At 43.2% G+C, this 27,681-nt stretch overlaps 1 protein-coding gene across 7 annotated transcripts; it reads left to right on the top strand.

Annotated features, from left to right (window-relative positions):
* HYKK (hydroxylysine kinase) lies at positions 1–27,681 on the top strand. Of its 7 annotated transcripts, none has more exons than XM_017960837.3 (6): positions 1–278; positions 965–1,069; positions 6,477–6,818; positions 8,333–8,472; positions 20,027–20,210; positions 26,431–27,681. In XM_017960837.3, the coding sequence occupies exons 3-6, from the start codon at positions 6,482–6,484 to the stop codon at positions 26,889–26,891; spliced, it is 1,122 nt and encodes a 373-aa protein (XP_017816326.1). In that variant the 5' UTR covers positions 1–278; positions 965–1,069; positions 6,477–6,481; the 3' UTR covers positions 26,892–27,681. The 7 variants fall into 7 exon arrangements, with proteins under 7 accessions (XP_017816326.1, XP_017816325.1, XP_017816324.1 ...); XM_017960836.3 differs by having other exon boundaries at positions 960–1,069; XM_017960835.3 differs by having other exon boundaries at positions 1–396; positions 960–1,069.

Below are 27,681 nucleotides of genomic sequence, written 5' to 3'. Positions count from 1 at the left end.
TGCGGCCTCTGCGGACCCTGCGGACCCTGCGGACCCTGCTGTACCTCCTGGCCACAGTGCCGGGCCGAGGCCGCAATACCCGGCTGCTGGAGAGCGGGATCCACCCCAGGACGTCGGGTCGCTGCGGGTGAACCAAGGAGGGGAAAGCAGAGACGAGCCCCGCCTCCCCGCTGCGGGAGTCGGGGGCGTCCCCGAGGGCAGGGAGTCTCGCTGCGAGTGTGGAGCTGCGAGTCCTACGCCTCAGGTTCCTCCAGTCCGCGCTACCCTCAGCTCGCTGCGTGCGTGATGGGCAAGTCACCCTTCTCCCCGGACCTCACCTGTAACCTAGGAGGGCTGAGCTGGGCCCCCAGAATGAAAGCGTGGCACCCGAGAAGCTGTCGAGGGCAGCCCTCCCAGGTCTGTGTGGGGTCGCTGGCCGAGGACTGTGCCGGCGCCTGGCAGGTGTCTACTGGGAGCAGTCTCTGAGCTCCACTGGACCTCACTGATAACGCTGCGAACCTGACTCGTACGCCCTCCTCCTCTCTTTTCCTGCCTCTTGGTTCAGCAGCCCCTCCACAGCCCGCTCACCCACCACTCTTTCCCCTTCACCCACCAGGAAGACCCTTAAAAGCACCTAGTAGTGTATTGTTGTCTTTGAAAAACTACAGATGCTAGATTCCCCACCTTTCTGTTTCATGATCCCCTTGGGTGTGAACTGCCCCATGGGTCTGTGGAGTGAAGGTCACCCTTGGTTCACCATTTAATATTAAATAAGGGACTAGCCTAGGGGCTGAGAATACAGACATTGACTGGGTATAATCCCTTGGAAGGACGCAGCAAAAAGGAATGTAGGAGAAGAAAGGTAGAGTTGGAAGACATGCTAAGGTTGAATTTACTAGACTTTGTTACACGTTGGGAGTGAGGGACAGGAAAGAATCAATAATGACTCCAGTTTCTTGTCTGGTATACTTTGCACAAAGTACAGAGCTTAAGGTCCAGCCCCCGCTGGCTGTAGGACAAAGGTGGTGAGAGTCTGGCGCAGATCCTGGAGTTGGAAATCACACTTGCTTCCTGCGGGCTTTTTCAGGAGGTAAAATACTGTTGGCCGGATATATAGAGCAACAACCTATAGTACCTGAATTCCTCCTCTCCTTTTGAATGAAGTTGGAAAAAAAGTTAATAATTTTTAAAAATGTGTGAGTGGGCAACATAGCGAGACACTGTCTCTAAAAAAATAAAAATAATAAAATAAAATTAAAAAGACAGGCATGATGGCTTGCACCTGTAATCCCAGCACTTTGGGAGACCAAGGAAGGAGGATTGCTTGAGCCCAGAAGTTCGAGATCAATCTGGGCAACATAGTGGGGCCCTGTCTTTACAAAAAGTAAAAAAAAAAAAAAAAAAAAAAGCCAGGCGTGGTGGCACCTGCCTACAGTCCCAGCTACTTGGGAAGCTCAGGTGGGAGGATCCCTTGAGCCCAGGAGTTGGAAGCTGCAGTAAGCAGTGATTGCGCCACTACTCCAGACTGGGTGACAGGGTGAGACCTTGTCTCAAAAAAAAGGAGAATTCCTCTCCATACATAGAAGACATTTGATTAAGATGGACATGTCTGATAAACGTATTTTTTTCTTTGTTTTTCTTTACTTTCAGGAGTTGATCTGTGCCATTAGTTCTATGATTTGGAGCCCTTGTATAAAGAAAAAAGGCAAACTTAAAAGAACTTTAGCGGCATAGAATACTAGAGCTAGGGCCGGGCGCCGTGGCTCACGCCTATAATCCCAGCACTTTGGGAGGCCGAGTCGGGTGGATCACGAGGTCAGGAGATCGAGACCATCCTGGCTAACACAGTGAAACCCCGTCTCTACTAAAAATACAAAAAATTAGCCGGGTGTGGTGGCGGGCGCCTGTAGTCCCAGATACTCGGGAGGCTGAGGCAGGAGAATGGCATGAACCCGGGAGGCAGAGCTTGCAGTGAGCCGAGATCGTACCACTGCACTCCAGCATGGGCAACAGAGCAGGACTCCGTCTCAAAAAAAAAAAAAAAAAAAAAAAAAAAAAAAAAGAATACTAGAGCTAGAGGAGACTTTTATTAATAATCTAGTCCAACTCTGTTTTAGAGGAGAACATGACTAGTCCAGAGTTTCAGAGGTTAGGTAGCAGAGCTGGGACTAAAATATGTCCTATTTCTCCTAGCACAACTTTTTATTACATCAGTCGCTTTGGATGGCCAGAGCTAACAACCTTGCTTTATATGGCTATGGAAAACAGGGCTCTCCTAAAAGGAGCTTAACAAGTCAAAGATTGTATGGGAACATCTGGACTAGAAAGGAGATTGGCCTTCACCAGTTTCCTCTAAGGTTCCTTCCAACTTTAGGAACTTATCATTCATTTCAAATTCAGAATTGTGGCCGGGCGCGGTGGCTCAAGCCTGTAATCCCAGCACTTTGGGAGGCCGAGGCGGGTGGATCACGAGGTCAGGAGATCGAGACCATCCTGGCTAACATGCTGAAACCCCGTCTCTACTAAAAATACAAAAAACTAGCCGGGCGTGATGGCGGGCGCCTGTAGTCCCAGCTACTCGGAGGCTGAGGCGGGAGAATGGCGTGAACCCGGGAGGTGGAGCTTGCAGTGAGCCGAGATCGCGCCACTGCACTCCAGCCTGGGTGAAAGAGCGAGACTCTGTCTCAAAAAAAAAAAAATTCAGAATTGTTCTGACATCTCTCACACTTTGGGAGTTGAAAATGACTCCAGGAGTTCATCTTGGAGTTAATGCTTCAGTTCATATTACATTTTGAATACTTACCTTATACCAGTTTACCTCTCTCCAGAAGGAATGTTAAAATTCCTTGTAAAGTTTTAAGCCTAAATACAGTGTGACAGGATGTGTTGGTTCCCAGAAGTTTCAAGTGCAAAGATTGTTTTGAAACTCCATTTAGGCTTTGTCACAATATTTTCAGTGAACAAAATCTGAATGGCCTAACTTGCTTCTGAAAGCAAATGCCTGGTTAGAAAGTAAACAGGAAACATGATTGTCAAGAATGCATTAACTTGCAGTAACAGGTGATGGAAACCGACCAGTGGCACAAGCTATGCAAGTTAAGAGGCTGGAGCAATCACTTTGGGTAGGAGGATCAGGGAAGGCCATGGAGGGGGGCAGGGGGTGGTTAGCGTTTGAGGTTTACCTTTTCCTCCCTTCCTTCCTTCCTTCCTTCCTTCCTTCCTTCCTTCCTTCCTTCCTTCCTTCCTTCCTTCCTTCCTTCCTTCCTTCCTTCCTTCCTCTTTTTCTTTTCTTTCTTCTTTCTCTTTCTCTTCTCTCTTTTCTTTTCTTTCTTTTTGACAGAGTTTTGTTCTTTCCCTTAGGCTGGAGTGAAGTGATGCGGTCTCATCTCACTGCAACCTCCACCCCTCTGGGTTCCAGTGATTCTCCTGCCTCAGCCTCCTGAGTAGCTGAGATTATAGGCGCCAGCCACCACGCCCAGCTGATTTTTATTTTATTTTTATATATTTTTTATTTTTAGTAGAGATGGGGTTTCATCATGTTGGCCAGGCTGGTCTTGAACTCCTGACCTCAGGTGATCCACCCACCTCAGCCTCCCAAAGTGCTGGGATTATAGGCGTCAGCCACTGTCTCTACCTACCCTTATTTTAACTTGAGTCATCAGCTTATAGTCCTGGGATTGAGGCAGGGAGGGGGTCATATAGGAGATTTCTGGTGTGTCTTCCTGAATGTTATCCCCTTTCCCTCACTGGAGTTAGGTGGGTTTTTGCTGTGACAGAGCCAAGTAAATTAGGCATTAACAGACATATGGTCTGATTTTTGGAGTTCCAAGAAAGTCCTAAGATCCACCTCCCTTTTCCTAGCCAGTTTCTCAGAAAGGCTCTTTCTTTTTTAAAGGTAAATTTTACATTCAGTGATATTCACAAATCTTACTAGTTTACTTAGGTTTTAAGTTTTGACAAATGTAAGCCATGTAACCAAAAACTAATCAAGATGTAGAACACTTGCCTCTCAGAAAGTTCTCTCATGCCCCTTCCCTGTCAGAAGCAACACATCTTCCTCTTTCCAGAAAAGCTAACTGTTCATGAGATTCTTTATTTTTTTTCAATAGAGAAGGGGGTCTCATTATGTTGCCCTGACTAGTTTCGAACTCCTGGCCTTGAGTGATTCTCCCACCTTGGCCTCCCAAAGTTCTGGCTGGGATTACAGGTAGGAGCCACTGTGCCCAGCCCATATGATTGTTTTTATATAATACCGTATCCCCTGAACAGCAATCAAAACATACCCTAAAATGCAGCTCACTCTCACGATGTTATCAATTATTTACAACTTAGTATGAAAGAAGGATTAGAATAAAACTATTTTGGGAAAACAACATGAGATCGTAACAACCTTAAATATTTGGTTCCTGAAGGATGTTCAGAAGCCCTACATTGTCTTTCATATGTAGCTAGATGCTCAGGAAATATACCAGCTACGAGTAGCAGAGGGTGGAATTACCAAGTAAAAGAAAACAGTCTCCTGCCTCCCCCATGTATCCAAATCATACTTAAAAATTCAAGGCCCAGCGTAGTGCTCATGCCTGTAATCCCAGCACTTTGGGATTACAAAACTGAGGCAGGCAGATCACTTAAGCCCAGAAATTCAAGACCAGCCTGTCCAACATGGTGAAAACCTGTCTCTGTAAAAAATACAAAAAATTAGCATGATATGGTGGCTTCTGTAGTCCTAGCCACCCAGGAGGCAGAGGTTCATAGGAGGCTGAGGTTCAGGATCACTGAGCTTGGTGGTTGAGGCTACAGTGAGTTGTAATCACGCTGTTGCACTCTAGCCTGGGTGATAGAGCGAGACCCTGTCTCAAAAAAAAAAAAAAAAAAAATCAATTCAGGCCGGGTCCAGTGGCTCAGCCTGTAATCCCAGCACTTTGGGAGGTATAAGTGGGAGGATCACTTGGGGCCAGGAGTTTGAGACCAACCTGGGCATCAAAGTGAGACCCCCATCTCTATCTTTAAAAGTAAAAGTTCAAATCTATCTTCTCAAGAATGTCTTCCCTTAGGCTGTAGTAATTTCTCTCCCTCTCAGCTTCTGTCACAGTTTTGGTAGATATTAATTTTATAGGTCACAAACTTAAATGTAACTTTATTTTTTGCAATTGACCTTAATTTTAATTTTAAGCCGCTATTCCTCTCAGCAGTGGAAAACATATTCTTTACAATTTAAGGTAATCTCAGTCACTTCAGTGTTGATTCAGTCATTTCAGGTTAATACTTATAGTTAATACAGGGTTTTCTTTGGCTCTCTGGCCTTATCTCCTCTAGTGACTCACACAATACTTAGCTCATCAGTCTATGTTTTTCTATTTAAAATATGCATAATAAATTAAATGATGATCCTTATAATTTAGCAAAACTGTGACTATAAAAGATCACTGTATTTGAATTTATTGTTAAACCTAAGATGGTAGGAATATAGTCAAAAGGACATAATCATGGATTAGAAGTCTGGAGAGCTGAATTCTCTTTTTTTTTTTGAGATGGAGTCTCGCCCTGTTGCCCAGGCTGGTGTGTAGTGGTGCGATCTTGGCTCACTGCGGACTTGACCTCCCGTGTTCAAGTGATTCTCCTGCCTCAGCCTCCTGAGTAGTTGGGATTACAGGTGCCCACCATGACGCCCGGCCGATTTTTGTGTTATTAGTAGAGATGGGGTTTCACCATGTTGGCCAGGCTGGTCTCGAACTCCTGAGCTCAGGTGATCTGCCTGCCTCTGCCTCCCAAAGTGCTGGGATTATAGCCTTCAGCCACCAGGTCCAGCCCGAGAGCTGAATTCTTACTATGACTTAATATGTAACTTTGGGCAAGTCACTTAACCTCTCAGAACCAAAATTTCCCCTATAAAATTAATGGGGGAGGAGGAGGGATTGGACGAGGTGATACCAATGTGCTTTCCTGATCTGTGTTTGGGAGGTAAGTTTAAAAATAATTTGTCCTATAAGAATTTGTTGGCCGGGCGCGGTGGCTCAAGCCTGTAATCCCAGCACTTTGGGAGGCCGAGACGGGCGGATCACGAGGTCAGGAGATCGAGACCATCCTGGCGAACACGGTGAAACCCCGTCTCTACTAAAAAATACAAAAAAAACTAGCCGGGCGAGGTGGCGGGCGCCTGTAGTCCCAGCCACTCCGGAGGCTGAGGCAGGAGAATGGCGGGAACCCGGGAGGCGGAGCTTGCAGTGAGCTGAGATCCGGCCACAGCACTCCAGCCTGGGTGACAGAGCAAGACTCCGTCTCAAAAAAAAAAAAAAGAATTTGTTTGCACTTGCCAAAACATCTACTTTTTGATCTTATTCACTGATTTGATATTTTTTAACTTTATGAGTAAAACTTAACAATCAAAAGAAGTACAGAATCAGTAAAAACATTATTGGTCTGTCTTGAGAAAAATTATTTAAATAAATATATTCATCCTATGTCCCCTTTCTGTTTGCTACTTTTTGTTCCCCTAGACATAATGTCAAGTGGAAATGATCAGCAGTCAGAGGCTCTTAGCAAACCCACTTTCAGTGAGGAACAGGCCTCTGCATTAGCGGAGTCAGTGTTTGGGTTGAAAGTTTCCAAGGTCCAGCCACTTCCTAGCTATGATGACCAAAACTTTCATGTCTACGTTTCAAAAACCAAAAATGGCCCAACTGAATATGTCCTCAAAATAAGCAACACCAAGGCTAGCAAAAATCCAGACCGGATTGAAGTGCTGAATCACGTCATCATGTTTCTGAAAGCAGCTGGATTTCCAACATCCTCTGTGTGTCGCACTAAAGGAGACAACACAGCTTCTCTCGTGTCTATAGGTAAGAGATGACCAACTTGCTGACCCATTACCTATCCAGACACATCACTGCCTTTTGACCACAAGTAGAACTATGAAGGGCAAGTTCATAATTCCAAGTGTAGATGTGGTTGTTATTTTTTTTAGCAACCTCAATAGTACACCCTTAGAGGTGGTTATTTTTTCAGTGTTGGGAGAAGCCACAGCATCATCAAAGTGGTGATTGGTCCTCTGATTGAGTAGTGGTTAGAGCCCAATGTGGTATAAGTTTTCTGTTTAGAAAGGCCCTGACAGACAGTAACTAAGGGAACTTGTGAAAATCAGGGGAACATTTTTTGTTTTGTTTGTTTGTTTGTTTGTTTTGTTGTTGGTGGTTTGGGGTTTTTATTTTTATTTGTTTGTTGTTTTTTGAGATGGTCTCACTCTATCATCCAGACTGGAGTGCAGTGGCGCAGTCACAGCTCACTGCAGCCTTGACCTCCTGGGCTCAGGTGATCCTCCCGCTTTAGCCTGCTGAGTAGCTGGGACTACAGGCACGCGTCACCACGCCCAGCTAATTCTGTAGTGTTTTTGTAGAGGCAGGGTTTTGCCATGTTGCCCAGGCTGGTCTTGAACTCCTGGCCTCAAGTGATCTGCCTGCATTGGCTTCCCAAAGTGCTGGGATTACAGGCATGAGTCACTATGCCCGGCCGGTTTTTTTTTTTAACCAGAAAAATAATAAAATATTTTTATTACTTAGAGAAGCTATAAATTCTGGTGCTGCAGTATAGTAGAAAGCATATTGGGAATCAGGAATTTTAGATTTTAGCTTTGTCATTACTGTATATGTAACCTTGGACACATAGACCACTTAAATCCCTAAGACCACCAGTCCTCATCTGTGAGACAGTCCTTTTCACCTCAAAATACTAAAATGCCAACAATGGACCTAATTCAGCTCTTTAGGCAGCAGGCTAAAACCAATTTCTTCAAGTTTTTTTAAAGGTTCGAAATCTTGATTGTCTTTTTCTCTCTTAATTGTTCACCATTCTTTCTTAATTTGCATTGCTACAAATACCTGAGGCCCATTATTCCCTGAGACATAGTTATTGTCCTGTGTGTTGCAAACACAGGCTGTCCTGCAGGAAGCCTGATTCTGGAAGTCATTTATTGGTACCTCACTCCCTTCAACTGTGAACTTATGAAAGAGTATGTGTTGTTGCTTTCATTTACCACAGTAGGTAATTTCTGTGTAGAGCTAAGGCCAGCAGAGTTAGGGCTATAATTTTGTTGGTATGTAAATGGCCAGTTCCAGTGTTCTTAAGGTTTGTGTATTCTACCTTCTTGCTTCATCCACTCAACTCTGCCTCATAGAATCCTGCCGAGCTGTTTTAGATTAGCACATTTTTGTTGTTGTTCTGTAATTTCTGTTCTTTTCAATAATACTTGCAAAGGCATAATAGCTTCTAATTCTATTATATCTAAATATCTATATCTATCTGTCTCTCAATGTATATATTTAAAATAGTCAAAGGATATTTTATTCCATCCATTTAGATAGTGGCTCTGAAATCAAAAGCTACTTGGTGAGGCTGCTGACTTACCTCCCAGGAAGACCCATAGCTGAGATTCCCATCAGCCCCCAGCTATTGTATGAAATTGGAAAGCTAGCTGCCAAATTGGATAAGACACTGCAGGTAAGATATGGGGCTTTATTTTATTCTAAGGGACGTTTGTTTGTTATTTTATTTTTAAAATAAACTAAGAATCAGATTCTCTTTTTATGTATGGTGCACCTAAGGTATGTTATGAAGGGAATGGAGTCCTAGAGTGCATACATTTTATGACAGTAAGGCTAACTTCTGCCAAACTCTTACTGGTGTAGTCCGGGTGTGGTGGTCCACGCCTGTAATCCCAGCACTTTGGGAGGCTGAGGCAGAGGGATCTAACTTGAGGCCAGGAGTTTGAGACCAGCCCGGCCAAAATAGCGAAACCCTGCCTCTTCTAAAAAATACAAAAATTTAGGGCATGGTGGCATGTGCTTGTAGTCTTAGCTACTTGGGAGACTGAGGCAGGAGAATTGCTTGAGCCAGGAGGTGGAGGTTGCAGTGAGCCGAGATCACACCACTACTCCAGCCTGGGCGACAGAGCAACACTGTCTCACAAGGTACTGGTGCTAATTTTTTGAGGCAGTCTCCTCTGTCGCCAGGCTACGGTGCGTGGGATCTCAGCTCACTGCAAGCTCTCCCGAGTTTACCGTTACTCACTGTCAGCCTCGAGTAGCTGGGACTGAGCGCCGCCGCCAGCCCAGCTAGTTGTTTTTGTATTTTTTTGGTAGAAACGAGGTTTCACTGCATTAGCCAGGATGGTCGATCTCTCCTGACCTCGTGATCCGCCGTCTTGGCCTCCCCAAAGTCGCATTCAAGCGAAATACCGCGCCCGGCCAATTTTTTTAAATTAAAAAATAAATAAATCTTACTGGTGTATTGGAAAGATTACCTAAATTTTTAGAAATTCATGATATTCTTCATGCTGCTCACTGAAAACAATCAATATTCACAAATGGAAACGTGATGATTTCATCCAGTTACAGTATAATCAGCTGGAGTTCCATATGAAGCAATAGCTAGGTTGCAAATGGATTAATAGTGTATGTTAAGGATGTTTTTGCCCTATAGAAACAATATAATGTATGACAGGTGCCTTTTAGACTCACCCATAAAACATCTTCATTTATTCAATATTGACTGAGTACCTTTTATATTAAAAAAAATCAGAAGACAAAGGAAATATATTTACTATTTATTAAGTAGAAATGGATCATCATAAAGGTCTTCACTGTCATCCTCACTTTGAGTGGGCTGAGGAGAAGGAGGAAGAGATGGGGTTGGTCTTTTTTTTTTTTTGAGACAGGGTCTCACTCTGTCTCCCAGGCTGGAGTGCAATGGTACAGTCACAGCTTAATGCAGCCTCAACTTCCCAGGCTCAAGCAGTCCTCCCATCTCAGCCTCCCGGGTAGCTGGGACTACAGGAGTGTGCCACCACACCCATCTAATTTATTTTCGTATTTTTTGTAGAGATGGGGTTTAGCCATGTTGTCCAGACTGGTCTCAAACTCCTGAGCTCAAGCAATCTTCCCGCCTCTGCCTCCCAGTGCTGGGACGACAGGCATGAGCTACCCACGTCTCGCCAGGGGGTTGGTCTTAGTATTAGGCCATTCTTGTGCTGCTATAAAGAAATACCTGAGACTGGGTAATTTATACAGAAAAGAGGTTTAGGCCAGGTGCGGTGACTCACGCCTGTAATCCCTTCACTTTGGGAGGCCAAAGCAGGAGGATCACTTGAGGCTAGGAGTTTGGGAGCAGCCTAGGCAACATGGTGAAACCTTGTGTCTACTAAAAATACAAAAAATTATCCTGGTGTAGTGGTGCATGCTTGTAGTCCCAGCTACTTGGGAGGCTGAGGTGGGAGGATCACCTGAGCCCAAGAGGTTGAGGCTGCAGTGAGTTGTTACCACACCACTGCACTCCAGCCTGGGTGACAGAGCAAGACCTTGTCTCAAAAAAAAAAAAAAAAAAAAAGAAAAAAGAAAGAAAGACATTGCTCCACTTCTTGCTTGCATTTTTTCTTTTCTTTTCTTTTCTTTTTTTTTTTGAGACAGAGTTTCTGTCTGTCATCCAGGCTGGAGTGCAGTACTGTGACCTCTGCCTCCCAGCCCATTGCTTGCATTATTTCTGACAGGAAATCTGCCATCAGATTGTTCCTCTTAATGTAATGTGTCTCTTGTATGTATGTGGCTGCTTTTAAGACTTTCTCTTGAGGCCGGGCGGGGTGGCTCACACCTGTAATCCCAGCACTTTGGGAGGCTGAGGCAGGCGGATCACTTGAGGTCAGAAGTTCAAGACCAGCCTGGCCCACATGGCAAAACTCCATCTCTACTAAAAATACAAAAATTAGCTGGGCATAGTGGTGCAAGCCTATAATCCCAGGTGGTTTGCAGACTGAGGCAGGAAAATTACTTGAACCCAGGAGGTGGAGGTTGCAGTGAACCAAGATTGTACCACTGCACACCAATCTGGGTGACAGAGCAAGACTTCATCTTAAAAAAAAAAAAAGAAAAAAAAAATTCTCTTTATCTCCAGTTTTGAGCAGTTTGATTAAGGTGTGACTTTGTATAGTTTTCCTTGAGTTTCTTATGGTTACCTTCCACTGGGATTCCTTGAGTGGATGTAGTGAAATTACTTGGAAGCAGTTTGATCCTTTTGGGTCATGCTTTTACTACTTAATAGATGGGACCAAGGATCAATTTACTAATCAGAATCCTTCAGTGTCCTGTGAACTGTGAGGTTTTCCAGTGTGGACGGTAGGAACAGGCACTCTTCCTGGCCCTGTGCGTGCCAGGTACTCTCCTCTAATCCCTTCAGGTAGCTCTTTCCCCAGTTTTGAGTAGTTTCCTCACATTTACACATGGGTCATACACCAATCTGCTAAATTCTCAAGGCAAACATAATGCAGATCCCTGGAGTGCTCTCTCTCTGCAGCTCTCCCATTCCTGGTCATCTGTCCTGCAAACTCAAACTACCTTGGTCTTCCCGGACTCTCAGCTCTACCTCCTCAACTCAGAGAGTCCTCTGGGCTCCATCTGGGTCTTCCCTCTCTGCACCACATTCTCTGTCAAGGCAGTGAGCTGGGGCAAACTACCCTTGTGTGTTTATTTTATTTTATTTTATTTTATTTTAATTTTTTTGAGACAGGGTCTCACTCTGTCACCCAGACTAGAGTGCAGTGGCACGATCTCAGCTCACCGCAGCCTCCGCCTCACAGGCCCAAGGGATTCTCCTGCCTCAGCCTCCTGAGTAGCTGCCACCACTGCCCAGCTAATTTTTTGGTATTGTTAGTAGAGACAGGGTTTCACTATGTTGGCCAGGCTGGTCTTGAACTCCTGACCTCAAATGATCCACCTGCCTCGGCTTCCGAAAGTGCTGGGATTATAGGCGTGAGCCACCACACCTGGGACCCTTATTTGTTTTCATTCTCTCAGGGATCACTGTTTTTCATTACCTAATGTCTAATAACTTGAAAACCAGTGTTTAATGTATTTTGTCCACTGTTTTTGATTTTTCTGGCAGGAGGGTAAACCCCCTCTTGGCCAAAAACTCAAGACCAGGCTGGGCGCAGTAGCTTACGCCTGTAATCCCAGCACTTTGGGAGGCCAAGGCGAGTGGATCACCTGAGGTCAGGAGTTTGAGACCAGCTGGCCAACATGGTGAAACCCCATCTACGAAAAATATAAAAATTAGCCGGGTGTGGTGGTGGGTGCCTGTAATCCCAGCTACTCAGGAGGCTGAAACAGGAGAATCACTTGAACCCAGAAGGCAGAGGCTGCAGTGAGCCGAAATCACACCACTGCACTCCAGCCTGGGCAAGACAGAGCGAGACTCTGTCTAAAAAAAAAAAACTGAAGCCCCTGCAGTGTAAGTAGTATTCATTTATCCTTAGATCATCAAATAGAAATATTGTAACCTTTTTTTCTGATTAAAAATCCTTGTGTGATCCATTATTTAAAGAAAACTAGATAAAAATACAAAGAAAAATTAAGTTACTGGTAATTCCATCATCCAGAGATGACATTCTCTGAACCATTTATTCCATGTGCCACACTATTCCACAGCCCCAGGGGCATACTTGGTGCTTAGCATATGTTTATAAACCCACAGACCTTTTTCTGTACTTACAATAATCACCATTTTATATTGCACTCTATTCATCTATTCAACACATATTTATTGAGCTTCTACAAGGGTTTGGGTGGTAGACATATTAAACATTTCACTTAAAATAATTTTCAATTAAGTTTGAGCAAATTCATTTGTGGTCTTTCGTTAAAATGTTCATTTGTTCATAATAATATAATTTGGATTTAAATAGCCCGTTCTAATTAATCTATTTTTAGGAAATTTTCTTCACATATTAATTTTATTTAGAAAACCTTTGAACTGGGCCGGGTGCGGTGGCTCACGCCTATAATCCCAGCACTTTGGGAGGCCAAGGTGGGTGGATCAGTTGCAGTCAGGAGTTTCAGACCAGCCTAGCCAACATAATGAAACCCCGTCTCTACTAAAAATACAAAAATTATCCGGGCGTGGTGGCAGGTACCTGTAGTCCCAGCTACTTGGGAGGCTAAGGTAAAGAGAATCACTTGAACCCAGGAGGCGGGGGTTGCAGTGAGGCGAGATCACACCACTGCACACTAGCCTGGGTAGAAGAGTGAGACAACATCTCAAAACAAACAAACAAACAAAAAAACCCAAAACAAAAACCTTTGAACTGATTGTAGTGCTCAGTAAAGTCTGTCTACCTTCCTCAGACTTAAACCTACTATTGAGCTGTTTAAATGACTGTCTGCTACATAATAGCTTTCCTTTACCAGTAACCTTTCCTTCTGCCCTATCTGTGGGCTTCATTCATATGCCTATGGCCACTGAACTTTCAACTTTTCCTGCTATATTCTGAAAAAGTAATACGGTTTCAGAGGGAAATAGCACCACATCATTGCTGACAGTGAGTCAATTCTGCTGTGCATTTAGCCACCTACTGCTCTGCTGTGCAACTTACTTTAAGTTGTCTTACAGAGGACAATGGAGCTCTAGAGGGAACCAAGCCTTCTTCATTTGGCATTACATGCATTTTTATCATGCATTATTCCTTTTGCTCATCCCCTCACCCAGGCTTACCCTATGCCTTTGCAGGAGCTAAGTTCTTAGTTTTTCTGTAAGTATGAGAACTGTAGAGTCTATAAAAGATAATATATACAAGTGTGGTATTTTAGTCATGTAGGCATGGCCGAGGCTGGTGGCTGCTCTGCTGGGGACATGGTTGGGCCATTGAAGCTTCCCGCAGTTGGTCAGGTAGGCCTGTGGGATCCAAAGAAGGTAGGAGTTCTGGGGATTGTAGGGGCCAGAACTGAGGAGTTAACAAGTGAAGGGACCAAATAGTACTGGAATTTGGTTGCCATTTGGTCCACAGATGGGCTGGAAGTCAATCTCAGGAGATTTCATTAACTATAAGAAAGAAGAAAATATAGGACAGGCTTATGAGTATGACTGTGGTAAAAGCTTTGTACTAGAGAATACAATATGCATGGGAAATGGGAGCTGAGGTGTGAGGTAGAGAATGAGGGAGTTATTCGATTGGTGCAAAAGTCATTGTGGTTTTGCCATTACTTTTGATTGCAACACTGCAGTTACTTTTGCACCAGCCTAATAACAAGAGGCAGGCTAAGATAGGCTAATAAAGAGTGCTGATTAAATTGTCAAGAATTCAGGTTGGTGTAGCAAGGAACCAAGTGGATAGAAAAGCCAGAGAAATCAGGCAGATCAAGGACAACACTGATTTTAACAAACATGTATTGAGCACCTATATGTATGAAGTTTTCATTTCATGTCTTAGTGAATCCACAATTGATTGTAAAGCTGGTCATTGATAGCTTGATTTTGCTATCTAAGGAAACTAATATCTGGGATATTAAGTGGTAGAACCAGTTGAAACCTAGATCTGTCTGACTCAACCCCAGGATTCTTCCCAGTACCCCATACTAGAGAAGTTCCACGGCTGTGTGGGACAATCGTGCCATCATTTCAGAAGCTGACTCAGAGCCTTCCCTGAGTAGACTGTCGCTCCACTGGAAACCCAACTAGAATATTTTATTTCACTTTTCTTCTTCTTCTTTTTTCCTCTTCCTTCCTCTTCCTTCCTCCTCCTCCTCCTCTTCCTCTTCCTCCTCCTCTTCCTCCTCTTCTTCTTCTTCCTCTTTCTCTTTTTACTCTTCCTCCTCTTCCTCCTCTCCTTCTCCTCCTTCTTCTTCTCCTCCTCCTCCTCTTCCTCTTCTTTCTTCTTTCTTCTTTCTTCTTCTTCTTCTTCAGATGAGATCTCACTGTGTTGCCCAGGGTAGTCTTGAACTCCTGAGCTCAAGTGATCGTCTCACTGCAGCCTCCCAACTAGTTGGGATTATAGACATGAGCCATGATGCCCAGCTATTTTACTTTCTTTAAAAATAATAAATATGCACAGTATAAAATTTCAAACAGTACTGAAAGGTATAAAATGAAAATTTTTTTCTCTCCACCATCATCTCCATTCCTCTATAATCCCAGTCTCCAAAAGTAACAGCTCCTAACAGTGTTTTTTCAGTGCTTACTATGCAATGTCTTTGTGATCACAATTGGCATTTAACACACAGGATGTTAAATGTACAAAAGAGAAGACTCTGGTTCGAGACCAGCCTGGCCAACATGGTGAAACCCCATCTCTACTGAAAAAAAATTTTTTAAGTTAGTTGCCTGTAATCCCAGCTATTGTGGAGGCTGAGGCAGGAGAATTGTTTGAGCCTGGGAGATGGAGGTTGCAGTGAACTGAGATCATGCCATTGCTCTCCAGCCTGGGTGATAGAGTGAGACTCTGTCTCAAAAAAAAAAAAAAAAAAAGAAGAGAAGCTCCAAAGCCAGGTGGGGTGGCTCACACCTGTAATCTCAGCACTTTGGGAGGCCAAGGTGGGTGAATCACTTGAGACCAGGAGTTCAAGACCAGCCTGGCCAACATGATAAAACCCTGTCTCTACTAAAAATACTAAAAAATTAACTGGGCATGGTGACACATGCTTGTAATTTCAGCTACTTGGGAGGCTGAGGCATGAGAATCAGTTGAACCTTGGTGGCAAAGGTTGCAGTGAGCTGAGATTGTACAACTGGACTCCAGCCTGGGCAACAGAGTGAGACTCTGTCTCAGATTAAAAAAAAAAAGAAAGAAGAGAGAGAGCAGGAGTGCTATCCTCAAAAACCTGGAGGACTAATCCTGTTCCAGATGGTCTCAGAGGTCATAGTTGGAACCAGTGGCATGGATACTGCTAGAGAGGCAGAGGCAGATTTTAACTGCACAAAGGGAAGAACACAAAGCCATCTCAATAAGGGTAAAAAGTACATACCATGGGAAGTGTGTTAGTCCATTCGTGAATTGTAATAAAGAAATACATGAGACTGGGTAATCTATAAAGAAAATAGGTTTAATTGGCTCATGCTTCTTCAGGCTATACAGGAAGCATAGTGGCTTCTGCTTCTGAGGAGGCCTCAGGAAGCTTCTAATCATGGCAGAAGGCAAAGTGGGATCAGGTGTCTTAAATGGCAGGGGCAGGAGCAAGAGAGAGCAAGGCGGGGGTGCTGCATACCTTTAAACAACAGATTTCATGAGAATGCACGCACTGTCATGAGAGCAGCCTTAAGAGGATGGTGCTAAACCATTCATGAGAAACCACCGCCATGATCCAATCACCTCCTACCAGGCCCCACCTCCAATATTGGGGATTACAGTTTGGCATGAGATTTGGTGAGGACACAGAGCCAATCCATATCATTCTGCCCTGGCCTCCCAAATGTCATGTCCTTCTCACAATGCAAAATTCAATCATCCTTTCTCAACAGTTCCCCCAAATTTTAACTCATTCCAGCATTAACTCAAAAGTCCACAGTCCAAAGTCTCACCTAAGACAAGGCAAGTACCCTTCTGCCTATGAACCTATAACATTAAAAACAAGGTGTTTACTTCTAAGATACAATGGGAGTATAGGCATTGGGTAAACACTCCTATTCCAAAAGGGAGAAATCAGCCAAAAGGAAGGGACTACAGGCCTCATGCAAGTCCAAAACCCAGCAGGGCAGTCATTAAATCTTAAAGCTCCAAAATAATCTCCTTTGACTCCATGTCCCACATCCAAGGCACACTGATGCAAGGGGTGGGCTCCCAAGGCCTGGGGCAGCCCCACCCCTGTGGCTGCTCTCAAGGGCTGGTGTTGAGTGCCTGTGGCTTTTCCAGGGGCAGGGTGCAAACTACTAGTGGATCTACCATTCTGGGGTCTAGAGGATGGTGGCCCTCTTCTCACAGCTTCACTGGGCAGTGCCCCAGTGGGGACTCTGTGTGGGGGCTCCAAGCCCACATTTCTCCTCCACATTCTCCATGAGGGCTCCACCCCTGCAGCAGGTTTCTAACTGAACATCCAGGCTTTTCCATACATCCTCTGAAATCCAGGCAGAGGTTCCCAAGCCTCAACTTTTACACTCTGTGCACCCACATGCTTAATACCACTTGGAAGCCACCAAGGCTTCTAGCTTGCACTTTCTGAAGCAGTGGTCTAAGCTGTACCTGTACCATACCCCTTTGATCCATGGCTTGAGCTGGCACAACTGGGATGTGGGGAGCAATATCCTAAGGCTGTGTAGGGCAGCAGGACCCTGGGCCTGACCCACAGAACTATCCTGTCCTCCTAGCCCTCCAGGCCTGTGATGGTAAGGACTGCCACAAGTCTCTGAAATGACTTCAAGAACTTTTCCCCATTGTCTTGGCTATTATTGCTTGGCTCCTTTTTACGTATGCAAATTTCTGCAGCCTTCTTGAGGTCAGGAGTTCGAGATCAGCCTGGCCAACATGGTAAAACCCTGTCTCTACTAAAAACACAAAAATTAGCTGTGCATGCTGGTGGGTGCCTGTAATCCCAGCTACTGAGGAGGCTGAGGCAGGAGTATTGCTTGAACCTGGGAGGCAGAGATTGCAGTGAGCCAAGATTGCACCACTGCACTCCAGCCTGGGCAACAGAGAGAGACTGTCTCAAAAACAAACAAACAACAACAGCAACAATAAAACAGATCTCATGAGAACTCTCACTATCACAAGAACAGCACCAAAGGATAGTACTAAACCATTCATAAGAAACCACCTCTATGATCCAATCACCTCCCACCAGGTCCCACCTCCGATATTGGGGATTACAGTTCGACATGAGATTTGGTGGGGACACAGATCCAAACCATATCAAGAAGTATTCAAACAGGCTACATGACTATTTAGCAAGAAAATGCTACTGATAAGAGAATCATCAGGGGAAGGTTCTCAAACTCCCGGTCATAATAGTGAGTATTGAAATCCATTCAGAGAAACTTTTTTTTTTTTTTAAATTTTTATTTATTTATTTATTTTTTGAGATGGAGTCTCGCTTGGTCACCCAGGCTGGGGTGCAGTGGCATGATCTCGGCTCACTGCAAGCTCTGCCTCCCAGATTCATGCCATTCTCCTGCCTCAGCTTCCCAAGTAGCTGGGACTACAGGCACCCACCACCATGCCCAGCTAATTGTTTGTATTTTTTAGTAGAGATGGGGTTTCACCGTGCTAGCCAGGATGGTCTCGATCTCCTGAACTTGTGATCTGCCCGCCTCGGCCTCCCAAAGTGTTGGGATTACAGGCATGAGCCACTATGCCCGGCCTAGAGGAACTTTTAAAAGATACATATTTTTTAAATTTTATTTATATATATATATATATATATTTTTTTTTTTTTTGAGACAGAGTCTCACTCTGTCACCCAGGCTGGAGTGCAGTGTCGCAATCTTGGCTCACTGCAACCTCCGCCTCCCAGGTTCAAGCTATTCTCCTGTCTCAGCCTCCCAAGTAGTTGGGACTACAGGCACCTACCACCATGCCTGGCTAATTTTGTGTATTTTTAGTAGAGATGGGGTTTCACCATGTTGGCCAGGCTGATCTCGAACTCCTGACCTCAAATGATCCACCCACCTCGGCCTCCCAAAGTGCTGGGATTACAGACATGAGCCACCATGCCCGGCCAGAATATAATTTTTAAAAACACCAGAATATGTCACATATAATGGTCTGAGTATTGTTTACTGAGACTTTTTTCTTTATATGTGTGTGCCTGTATACTGGGGTTATGATGTAAAATATATTTCTTACTGCAAGTCGTGCAAAAAGGTTTGAAATAAACTTCACTGGATGACCATCAAGGCATCTTCCAGCACTCACTCTGTGAAAGAGGTCTGAACTGTGGGTCACAAGATCCAGGTCCTCCCTCAGCCTTATAATTACAAGTTGTTATCCCTCTGTGAACCCCAGTTTTCCCATTCGTGCAACGATAGTGAAAATTATTTACATCTTTAGATAGAGTGGTCAAAGTCTAAAGGCCCTTCCAATTCCAGAATTTTTTAATTCTAAGAACATCCTTTAATTCAGCAAGTATTGCTCAAGCAGTGCCTTCAATATGCCAGACACTGTTCTAGGTGTGGGGATACAGGAGTGAACGAAACAGACAAAAAACAGCCCTACCCCTCATGGAGCTTATATTCTAGTGAGAGTAGACAGTAAAATAAGTAAGTGAACTATGACAAATGTTAGCAATAAGTGGTAAGGAGAAAAAATAAGCAGAGATGACGGGTACAAAATATCAGGGAGAGGGTTGAAATTCTAGATGGAGTGGTCAGGACATTCTCACAGAGAAGGTGTTTTTTGAGTAAAGACCTGGTAGAAATGACGGCACTAACCATCTGGTGAAGGGCATCCCCAAAAAGGGAAACAGCAAAAGCAAAAGGCTGTGAGGTGGGAACATGCCTAGCATGTTCCTTGAACAGCAGGGAGGCCAGGGTGGTTGGAGTAGGTGAGCAAAGCCAGTAGAAGATGAAGTCAAAGAGGTTACAAGGGGCATGGGTGAGAACAGAGTTCTTTAGAGCTGCCTCCAATTTCTTTTGTAAGCTGTGGGCAATAATGCCTATCTTTACATAATTATGAGGATCAAGTGAGCTGGGAATGTGCTCCCCAAACTGAGAGATCCTGCACAGATATGAAGGGCTTACTGTTTTGTGAGTTAAAGTAAATGGGGCAAGTCAATGACCATGAGAGAATGCCACCTGTCTCCCTCAGAGACTCCCTGGCCAGTCTAGAGCAGGTAGTCTTCTGAAGCAGCAGATCTCTTGTGATAGTGAGTGAGTTCTCACAAAGTCTGGTTGATTAAAAATATGTAGCACCGGCCAGGCGAAGTGGCTCCTACCTATAATCCCAGCACTTTGGGAGGCCCAGGCAGGTGGATCACCTGAAATCAGGAGTTTGAGACCAGCCTGGCCAACATGGTGAAACCCCATCTCTACTAAAAATACAAAAAAAAAAAAAAATTAACCAGGCATGGTGGCGCATGCCTGTGATCCCAGGTACTCGGGAGGCTGAGGCAGAAGAATCACTTGAACCCAGGAGGTGGAGGTTGCAGTGAGTCGAGATCATGCCACTGCACTCCAGCCTGGGCGGCAGAGTAAGACTCCTCCGTCTCAAAAAAAAAAAAAAAAAAAAAAAAATGTACAGCACCTCCCACCTCTCAACAGTGGTTGCTCTCTCAAGAGACGAAGAATATCTCGCTTTTGATTGATTTAGAAATTCCATCACCCAAAGTTAAGTAGTCTTCATCGGAAGAACTTCATCTGGAATCTGAAAAATGTTCCTCTTCTGGAGAAATACCTGTATGTCCTGGGCCAGAATCGAAACCGAGAGATTGTCGAGCATGTCATTCATCTATTCAAGGAGGAAGTAAAGCCCAAGTTAAGTCATTTTCGAGAATGTGAGTATTCTCCCAATTAAGTATTTTTCTTGATATTTAAACTGTCAAATTTCATATCATCAAAAAAGTATGGAGGTACAATTTAGCTTTATCAAATCTTAAAATTTTGCCATATTTGCTTCTATTGCTTTTTAAATAATAATATTTTTACTTTCCTCAAAATTGCTACATTTGAAGCCGCCTCTAAACTTTACATGAGTCTACCTCTCTTCTTCCCATTAAATTTGCACATTACATATGTATGATTTATAAATTATTTATAGTAGGGTTTGTGTTTTTCAAACTTTACATCAATGGTATCACACTGTGTATTATTATTCTGCAACCTGCCTTTTCTATTCAACATGTTTTGCAGATTGAGTCATATGAATATTTGTAGTTTTAGTTCAGTTTATTAGTTTTAACTGCTAAATAGTATTCCATAGTATGAATATACCATAACTTATTTGCATGTACTATTACTATAATTTTTTGGTCCATTCTCTTGTTAATGGAATTTTAGGTTGCTTCCATTTCTTTGCTACATAAATGATGCTTCAATGAACCCTCTAGTAGAGGGGTCCCCAGACCCCAGGAACTGGGCTACACAGCAGGAGGTGAGCAGAGGGAAAGCAAGCATTACCGCCTGAGCTCTGCCTCCTCTCAGATCAGCAGTAGCATTCGATTCTCGTAGGAGCGCAAACCCTACTGTGAACTGCGCATGCGAGAGATCTAAGTGAGAATCTAATGCCTGATGATCTGAGGTGGAACAGTTTTATCCCAAAACCATCCCTCCCCTAGTCTCCTGTCCATGGAAAAATGGTTTTCCATGAGATCAGTCCCTGATGCCAAAAAGGTTCGGAACCGCTGCTGTAGTATATATCTCCCTGTGTACACAGACAAGTGTTTCTCTAGGGTATATATCTAGATATAACCAGCTTTTTCATCCAGCATTAAGTACTGGTCAAAGGCAAGGAACTGGCTGGGCACAGTGGCTCACACCTGTAATCCCAGCACTTTGGGAGGCCGAGGTGGGTGGATCACTTGAGGTCAGGAGTTTGAGACTAGCCTGGCCAACATGGTGAAACCCAGTCTCTAATAAAAATGGGAAAACTATCTGGGCATGGTGACATGTGCCTGTAATCTCAGCTACTCAGGAGGCTGAGGCAAGAGAATCGCTTGAACCCTAGAGGTGGAGGTTGCAGTGGGCCTAGATCGTGCCAGTGCACTCCAGCCTGGGCAACAGAGTGAAATCCATCTCAGAAAAAAAAAAAGGCAAGTAACTGAAGGGCATTTCTATCAAGGCCTAAGATAGGCAGTATGTGTTTCTCGGTGTTTACTTACTTTGTGTAAACACAATGTAAGGTGTAGCGTAAAAACAGAGTTGATTTTTTTCCCTTTAAACCTGTTTTTCCCCCAGTCTTCTTCATCTCATTAAAGTGGTATCCACCATTCACCTAGTTAATCTGGACAAAAAGTTAGGAGTCATCAGGCTTCACTTTGTTCTTTCTCTCACATCACAAATCCAATCAAATTCTATCCATTCTTTCTTCAAAGGAGAGCCTATGATCTGGATGATTGCCGTGGCCTTATAACTGGTCTCCCTGTTCCTGCTCTGCCTCTCTACCGTATATATTCACTTGTCTTCCCTTTCTTTTCTCAATACTACTTTTATAAGATTCTTCGTGTCATTGCATGTGCTAGAGTTGGCTAACTTTTATAACTAAAATATTGTATTCACTAATATACCACACATTATTCTACTCTTAAAAGATACTTGGGTTGTTTCTTATTTGGGGCTACTAAGAACAGTGGTGCCGTGAACATGCTTGAGTCTCAGTATACATGTTCATTAGTCTTTGAGTGTATACTTTGGGGTAGGATTGCTAGGTCATAGGACATGTCTAATGTCTATATTCAGCTTCACTGGATAATACTAATGTTTTCAAAAGTGGTTCTATGAATTTATACTACAGCTAGAAGAGTGTGAAAGTTTTCATTGTTCTATACCCTTGGTGTGGTCAGACTTTTAAAATTTTCTCAATCTGATTTGTACATAATACTTTATCATTACATCATGGTTTTAAAATCCATCTCCCTATTTATTGACCACTTGAAATATATTTTTGAGAAGTGCCAAATCAAGTCTTTGGCCTTTTTTCTATTGAATTTTTTTTTTCTCATTGATTTGTAGAAATGCTAAATATATTCTGGATGTGAGTCCTTTGCTAGTTATATGTGTTACAAATATTTTGTCCCATTCTCTGGCAAGTGTTTTCATGGTATGGTATGTTTGGATGTGTAATTCTAAATTTTTTTTTTTGAGGCAGTCTTGCTGTGTCACCTAGGCTGGAGTGCAGTGGCGCGATCACAGCTCACTGCAGCTTCGACCTCCTGGGCCCAAGCGATCCTCCCACCTCAGACTCCCAAGTAGCTGGGACTAAGCTATCTACCATCATGCCTGGTGAATATTTTTATTTTTGTAGAGATAGGGTTTCTCTATGTTGTTCAGACTGGTCTCAAACTCCTGGGCTCAGGCGATCCTCCCACCTTGGCTTCCCAAAGCACTAAGATTACATGAGCAACCGCACCAGGGCCCTGTTATTTTTTACAGCTTTATTGAGTTGTAATTCACAAACCATGAAATTCACCATTTATTTATTTATTTATTTATTTATTTATTTATTTAAGCTGGAGTCTTGCTCTGTCACCCAGGCTGGAGTGCAGTGGTGCGATCTCGGCTCACTGCAACCTCCACTTCCGGGTTCAAGAGATCCTCCTGCTGCAGTAACCCAAATAGCTGTGACCACAGGTGTGTGCCACCATGCCTGGCTACTTTTTTTGTATTATTACTCATGGATATTTAGAAGTATAAATCCTGTTCCCCAAAATATGATGAACTTTTTTTGGTTATATATTATTGTTGATTTCTACGGTAATTACATTGTGATCAGAGAACATACTTTATATTAGTGCTGTCCAGTAGGATTTTCTTCAATGAAGGAAATGTTCTATATCTGTGTTGTTCAATACAATAGCTCCTATGTGGCTATGGGCATTTGAAATGTGGCTAGTGCTGCTAAGGAATAGGAATTTCAATTTTATTTTAATCTTACTGAGCTAAAAAAAAATTTTTTATAGCTGGGACTACAGGCATGCATCACTCATTTTTTTATAGAGATGGAGTCTCACTATGTTGCCCAGGCTGGTCTCGAACTACTGGCTGCAAGCGATCCTCCCACATCAGCCTCTGAAAGTGCTGGGATTACAGGTATAAGCCAATGTACCCAGCTTGAATCCTGGTTTTTTTTTTTTGTTTTTTTCTTTTTGTTTTTTTGAGATGGAGTCTCGCTCTGTCGCCCGGGCTGGAGTGCAGTGGCCGGATCTCAGCTCACTGCAAGCTCCGCCTCCCGGGTTTACGCCATTCTCCTGCCTCAGCCTCCTGAGTAGCTGGGACTACAAGCACCCGCCACCTCGCCCGGCTAGCTTTTTGTATTTTTTAGTAGAGATGGGGTTTCACTGTGTTAGCCAGGATGGTCTCAATCTCCTGACCTTGTGATCCTCCCGTCTCGGCCTCCCAAAGTGCTGGGATTACAGGCTTGAGCCACCGCGCCCGGCCCTCTTTTTTTTTAAAGACAGTTTCACTCTGTTGCCCAGGCTGGAGTTCAGTAGCATGATCTCAGCTCACTGCAACCTCTGCCTCCTGGGTTCCAGTGATTCTTATGCCTCATCCTCTCTAGTAGCTGGAATTATGCACCACCATGCCCGGGTAATTTTTGTATTTTTAGTAGAGACGGAGTTTTGCCATGTTGGCCAGGTTGGTCTTGAACTCCTGGCCTCAAGTGATCCGCCCACCTCAGCCTCCCAAACTGCTGGGATTACAGGCATGAATCACCACATCCAGCCCTCCAGTTTGAATCTTAATGAATTTAAATAACCACATGTGTCTAGTGGCTACCATATTAGACAGATCAAGCTCTATATGATTTCAGTCATTTCAAATACACTTTATCATGTAGTATTTGGTAAATTTTTATGAATGGTTCATGTGTGCTTTAAAAGAAAGTGTATTCTGCAGTGTTGGGTATGAAGTTATATATGCCCATTATGTCAAGTTTATTAATAATTTTTAAATTTTCTGTAACTTTCACTTACATTTTGGTCTGCTTTTTTTTTTTTTTTTTTAACAATTATTGAGTAAAGTACATGTTAAAGTATATTTTAATCCTACTATGATTGCAGATTGCCTATTCTTTGCTTGTATTTCTGTCAAATTTTGCCATATATATATATGTATATAAATTTTTTTTGAGATAGTCTTGCTCTGTTGCCCAGACTGCAGTGCAGGGCTCACTGCAATCTCTGCCTCCCGGGTTCAAGTGATTCTCTTGCCTCAGCCTCCCGAATAGCTGGGACTACAGATGCCTACCATCACGCTGGCTAAATTTTGTATTTTTAATAGAAACAGGGTTTCACCATGTTGTACAGGCTGGTCTGGAACTCCTAGACTCAAGCAATCCACCTCGTTGGCCTCCCAAAGTGGCCAAAGGGATTACAGGCATGAGCCACCACGCCCAGTCAAATTTTACCTTATATATTTTTGAGTCAATTATATAATATATCCCAATTTCAGAAATACATACTTTAAAATCCATGATTTACAATAATATTGTTTCTGTGTGCCCACTCACTATGTTACATTGCTTAAGCATGATTTACACAATCCTAAATCATATAGAAAAAGTCAGCATTATAATTAAAAGTTAAAATTATATACTTTATATCATGTATGTGCCTCAGGGCTTCATTGACATCTCTTACTAATCTTTAGTCAGTGGCTTAAATCCGTGCTTCTTAGACTATCTATGGTAAAAGACAAGTGTGGGTTTTTTCCCCCAACCCATTACAGTCTGGCATATGGTCCTACTATGCATGATTCGCTTACAGTTCGTGTCACATGCAACTAACCACGGGAGTTTGACAAAACTTGAACTCCTATACGCTCCGTTCAATGAGACAAGGCCACTGATCACACTCTTGGATGTCATATGACTGTAAAATTTTCTAAACACTCTCAACTCTGTTCTTATCTCTTACAGACTAGTAACATTTTGTAGACCAGTACTGGCCACAGACCCCACTTTGAGTAGTACTGACTTAAAATATCACCACCAGGCCAGGCGTGGTGGCTCACGCCTATAATCCCAGCACTTTGGGAGGCCGAGGCGGGCAGATCACGAGGTCAGGAGATCGAGACCATCCTGGCTAACACAGTGAAACCCCGTCTCTACTAAAAATACAAAAAATTAGCTGGGCATGGTGGCGGGCGCCTGTAGTCCCAGCTACTCCGGAGGCTGAGGCAGGAGAATGGCGTGAACCCGGAGCTTGCAGTGAGCCGAGATCGCGCCACTGCACTCCAGCCTGGGAGACAGAGAGACTCCGTCTCAAATATATATATATATATATATATCATCACCTATTTCAGTAATCAAAAAATGGGAAATTTAGAATTACCACATTATCAGAAAATTTTGTTTAAAATCCTAGGTGAGGCCAGTCATGGTTGCTCAGGCCTGTAATCCCAGCACTTTGGGAGGCTGAGGCGGGTAGATCATTTGAGGTCAGGAGTTCGAGAGCAGCCTGGCCAACATGGTGAAACCCTGTCTCTACTAAAAATATAAAAATTAGCTGGGTGTGGTGGCACACGCCTGTAATCCAGCTACTCAGGAGGCTGAGGCAGGAGAATTGCTTGAACCCAGGAGATGGAGGTTGCAGTGAGCCAAGATTGTGCCAGGGTACTCCAGCTGGGCAACACAGTGAGACTCTATCTCAAAGAATAAAAATAAAATAAAATCCTAGATGAAAATAAAGGTAAATCTGGTTCATTCTAGGACTCTTTGTTTCTTCTAACAATATGAATATGTTTCTATTCTTTTTAAACATTTCTGGGTTTGAGCAGTTCTTTTCACTTTACTCTTTTAATAGCCAAAATCAGGTATTTGTAGTGACTGCAGTCTCCATCTTCTGGCCTTGTATTGATGAAAAGCGAAACAACCACCCCAAATTAACTGCTTTTATTATTTTCAGATGAAATTATTTTACTTCAAGAAAAATAGGGCTTGGCCCTTTATCTCTGACTGCTCATCAAATTATCTGAATGGCTTTGCCTATGAAAGAGAAATGGAAGGGGAATAAATTGGAATATTCAATAACTATTTTTATGTGATTTTTCTATTTTCAGGTATCAATCATGGAGATCTTAATGACCATAATATTTTAATAGAGTCCAGCAAGTCAGCCTCTGGAAATGCTGAATATCAAGTGTCTGGGATTTTAGACTTTGATGACATGAGCTATGGCTACTATGTGTTTGAACTGGCAATTACCATCATGTACATGATGATTGAAAGCAAAAATCCTATACAAGTAGGAGGCCATGTCCTTGCAGGGTTTGAAAGCATCACCCCACTGACAGCTGTAGAGAAGGGTGCTTTGTTTTTACTTGTATGCAGTCGTTTTTGCCAGTCACTTGTCATGGCTGCATACTCTTGCCAGCTATACCCAGAGAACAAAGATTATTTCATGGTTACTGCAAAAACTGGGTGGAAACACTTACAGCAAATGTTTGACATGGGTCAGAAAGCTGTAGAAGAAATCTGGTTTGAAACTGCCAAATCCTATGAATCTGGGATCTCCATGTGACTGAGATCTCCATGTGACTAAAAGTTCACTTTAATGTGGGTAATTAAAATAGGGCCCAATCAAATTTTAGGAAGGATTTTCCTGTATAGTTAAAAATCAATTGATGGAATGGATCAATTCTGAATATGACAGAGCACATGAAATCCCTAAGGTCTTCAAGCAATCTCATGACAATTTTTTAAAATTCACAAAAGTACCACGAGCAAGCATATTTTTCTGTGAGTCTCACTTGCCATGTCTATAAACACATATGATACCATTTTGAATCAGATAATCTCACAAGATCTATTCCAGTCCTGAGATTAATGACTGTTTTTAATTTTTAAAATAATATATACATACAGATATATTGACATATTTTAAATATCTGGACATAACATACTGACCTAGATAACATACTAGCAGTTCTATGAAACCTCCTCTGATCTGTCCTTTCTCTCAAATCCCAGTGCACTGTGTCTTTTTCATGGCCCATCACTTTGCATAATGGATCATGGTTGTGCAGTCATCTTGCCTGAGAGCTATTGAGGGCAGAGACCATGTAAAACTTATTTTTGTCTTCTCATCCCTTCTTATCACACCTGCTATTATAGTGCCTTTCCTACAGAGAGGTCTTTAAAAATATTTGAAAATAAATGTGTGCTAGAAGAAAGGATGGAGAAGGCACACACTAAGATGCTTTAGGAGAAAGCACAGACAGCATTCTTTTTTTTTTGAGACAGAGTCTCACGCTATTGCCCGGGCTAGAGTGCAATGGCAATTTCGGCACTGCAACCTCCACTTCCCAGGT

The sequence above is a fragment of the Papio anubis genome, chromosome 7 (genome assembly GCF_008728515.1).
Source record: "Papio anubis isolate 15944 chromosome 7, Panubis1.0, whole genome shotgun sequence".
Lineage (NCBI taxonomy): Eukaryota > Metazoa > Chordata > Mammalia > Primates > Cercopithecidae > Papio > Papio anubis.
Note: the sequence above shows the minus strand (reverse complement) of the source record. Positions and strands in the feature narration are given on the sequence as shown.

Excerpts from the sequence above, each read along its gene's own strand:
- HYKK (XM_021940800.2), top strand. The coding sequence starts at position 6,440 with ATGTCCCCTTTCTGTTTGCTACTTTTTGTTCCCCTAGACATAATGTCA. Across the intron at positions 6,819-8,332 it reads AGCTTCTCTCGTGTCTATAG|ATAGTGGCTCTGAAATCAAA; the intron begins GTAAGAGATGAC and ends CCATCCATTTAG. Across the intron at positions 8,473-20,026 it reads AATTGGATAAGACACTGCAG|AAATTCCATCACCCAAAGTT; the intron begins GTAAGATATGGG and ends TGATTGATTTAG.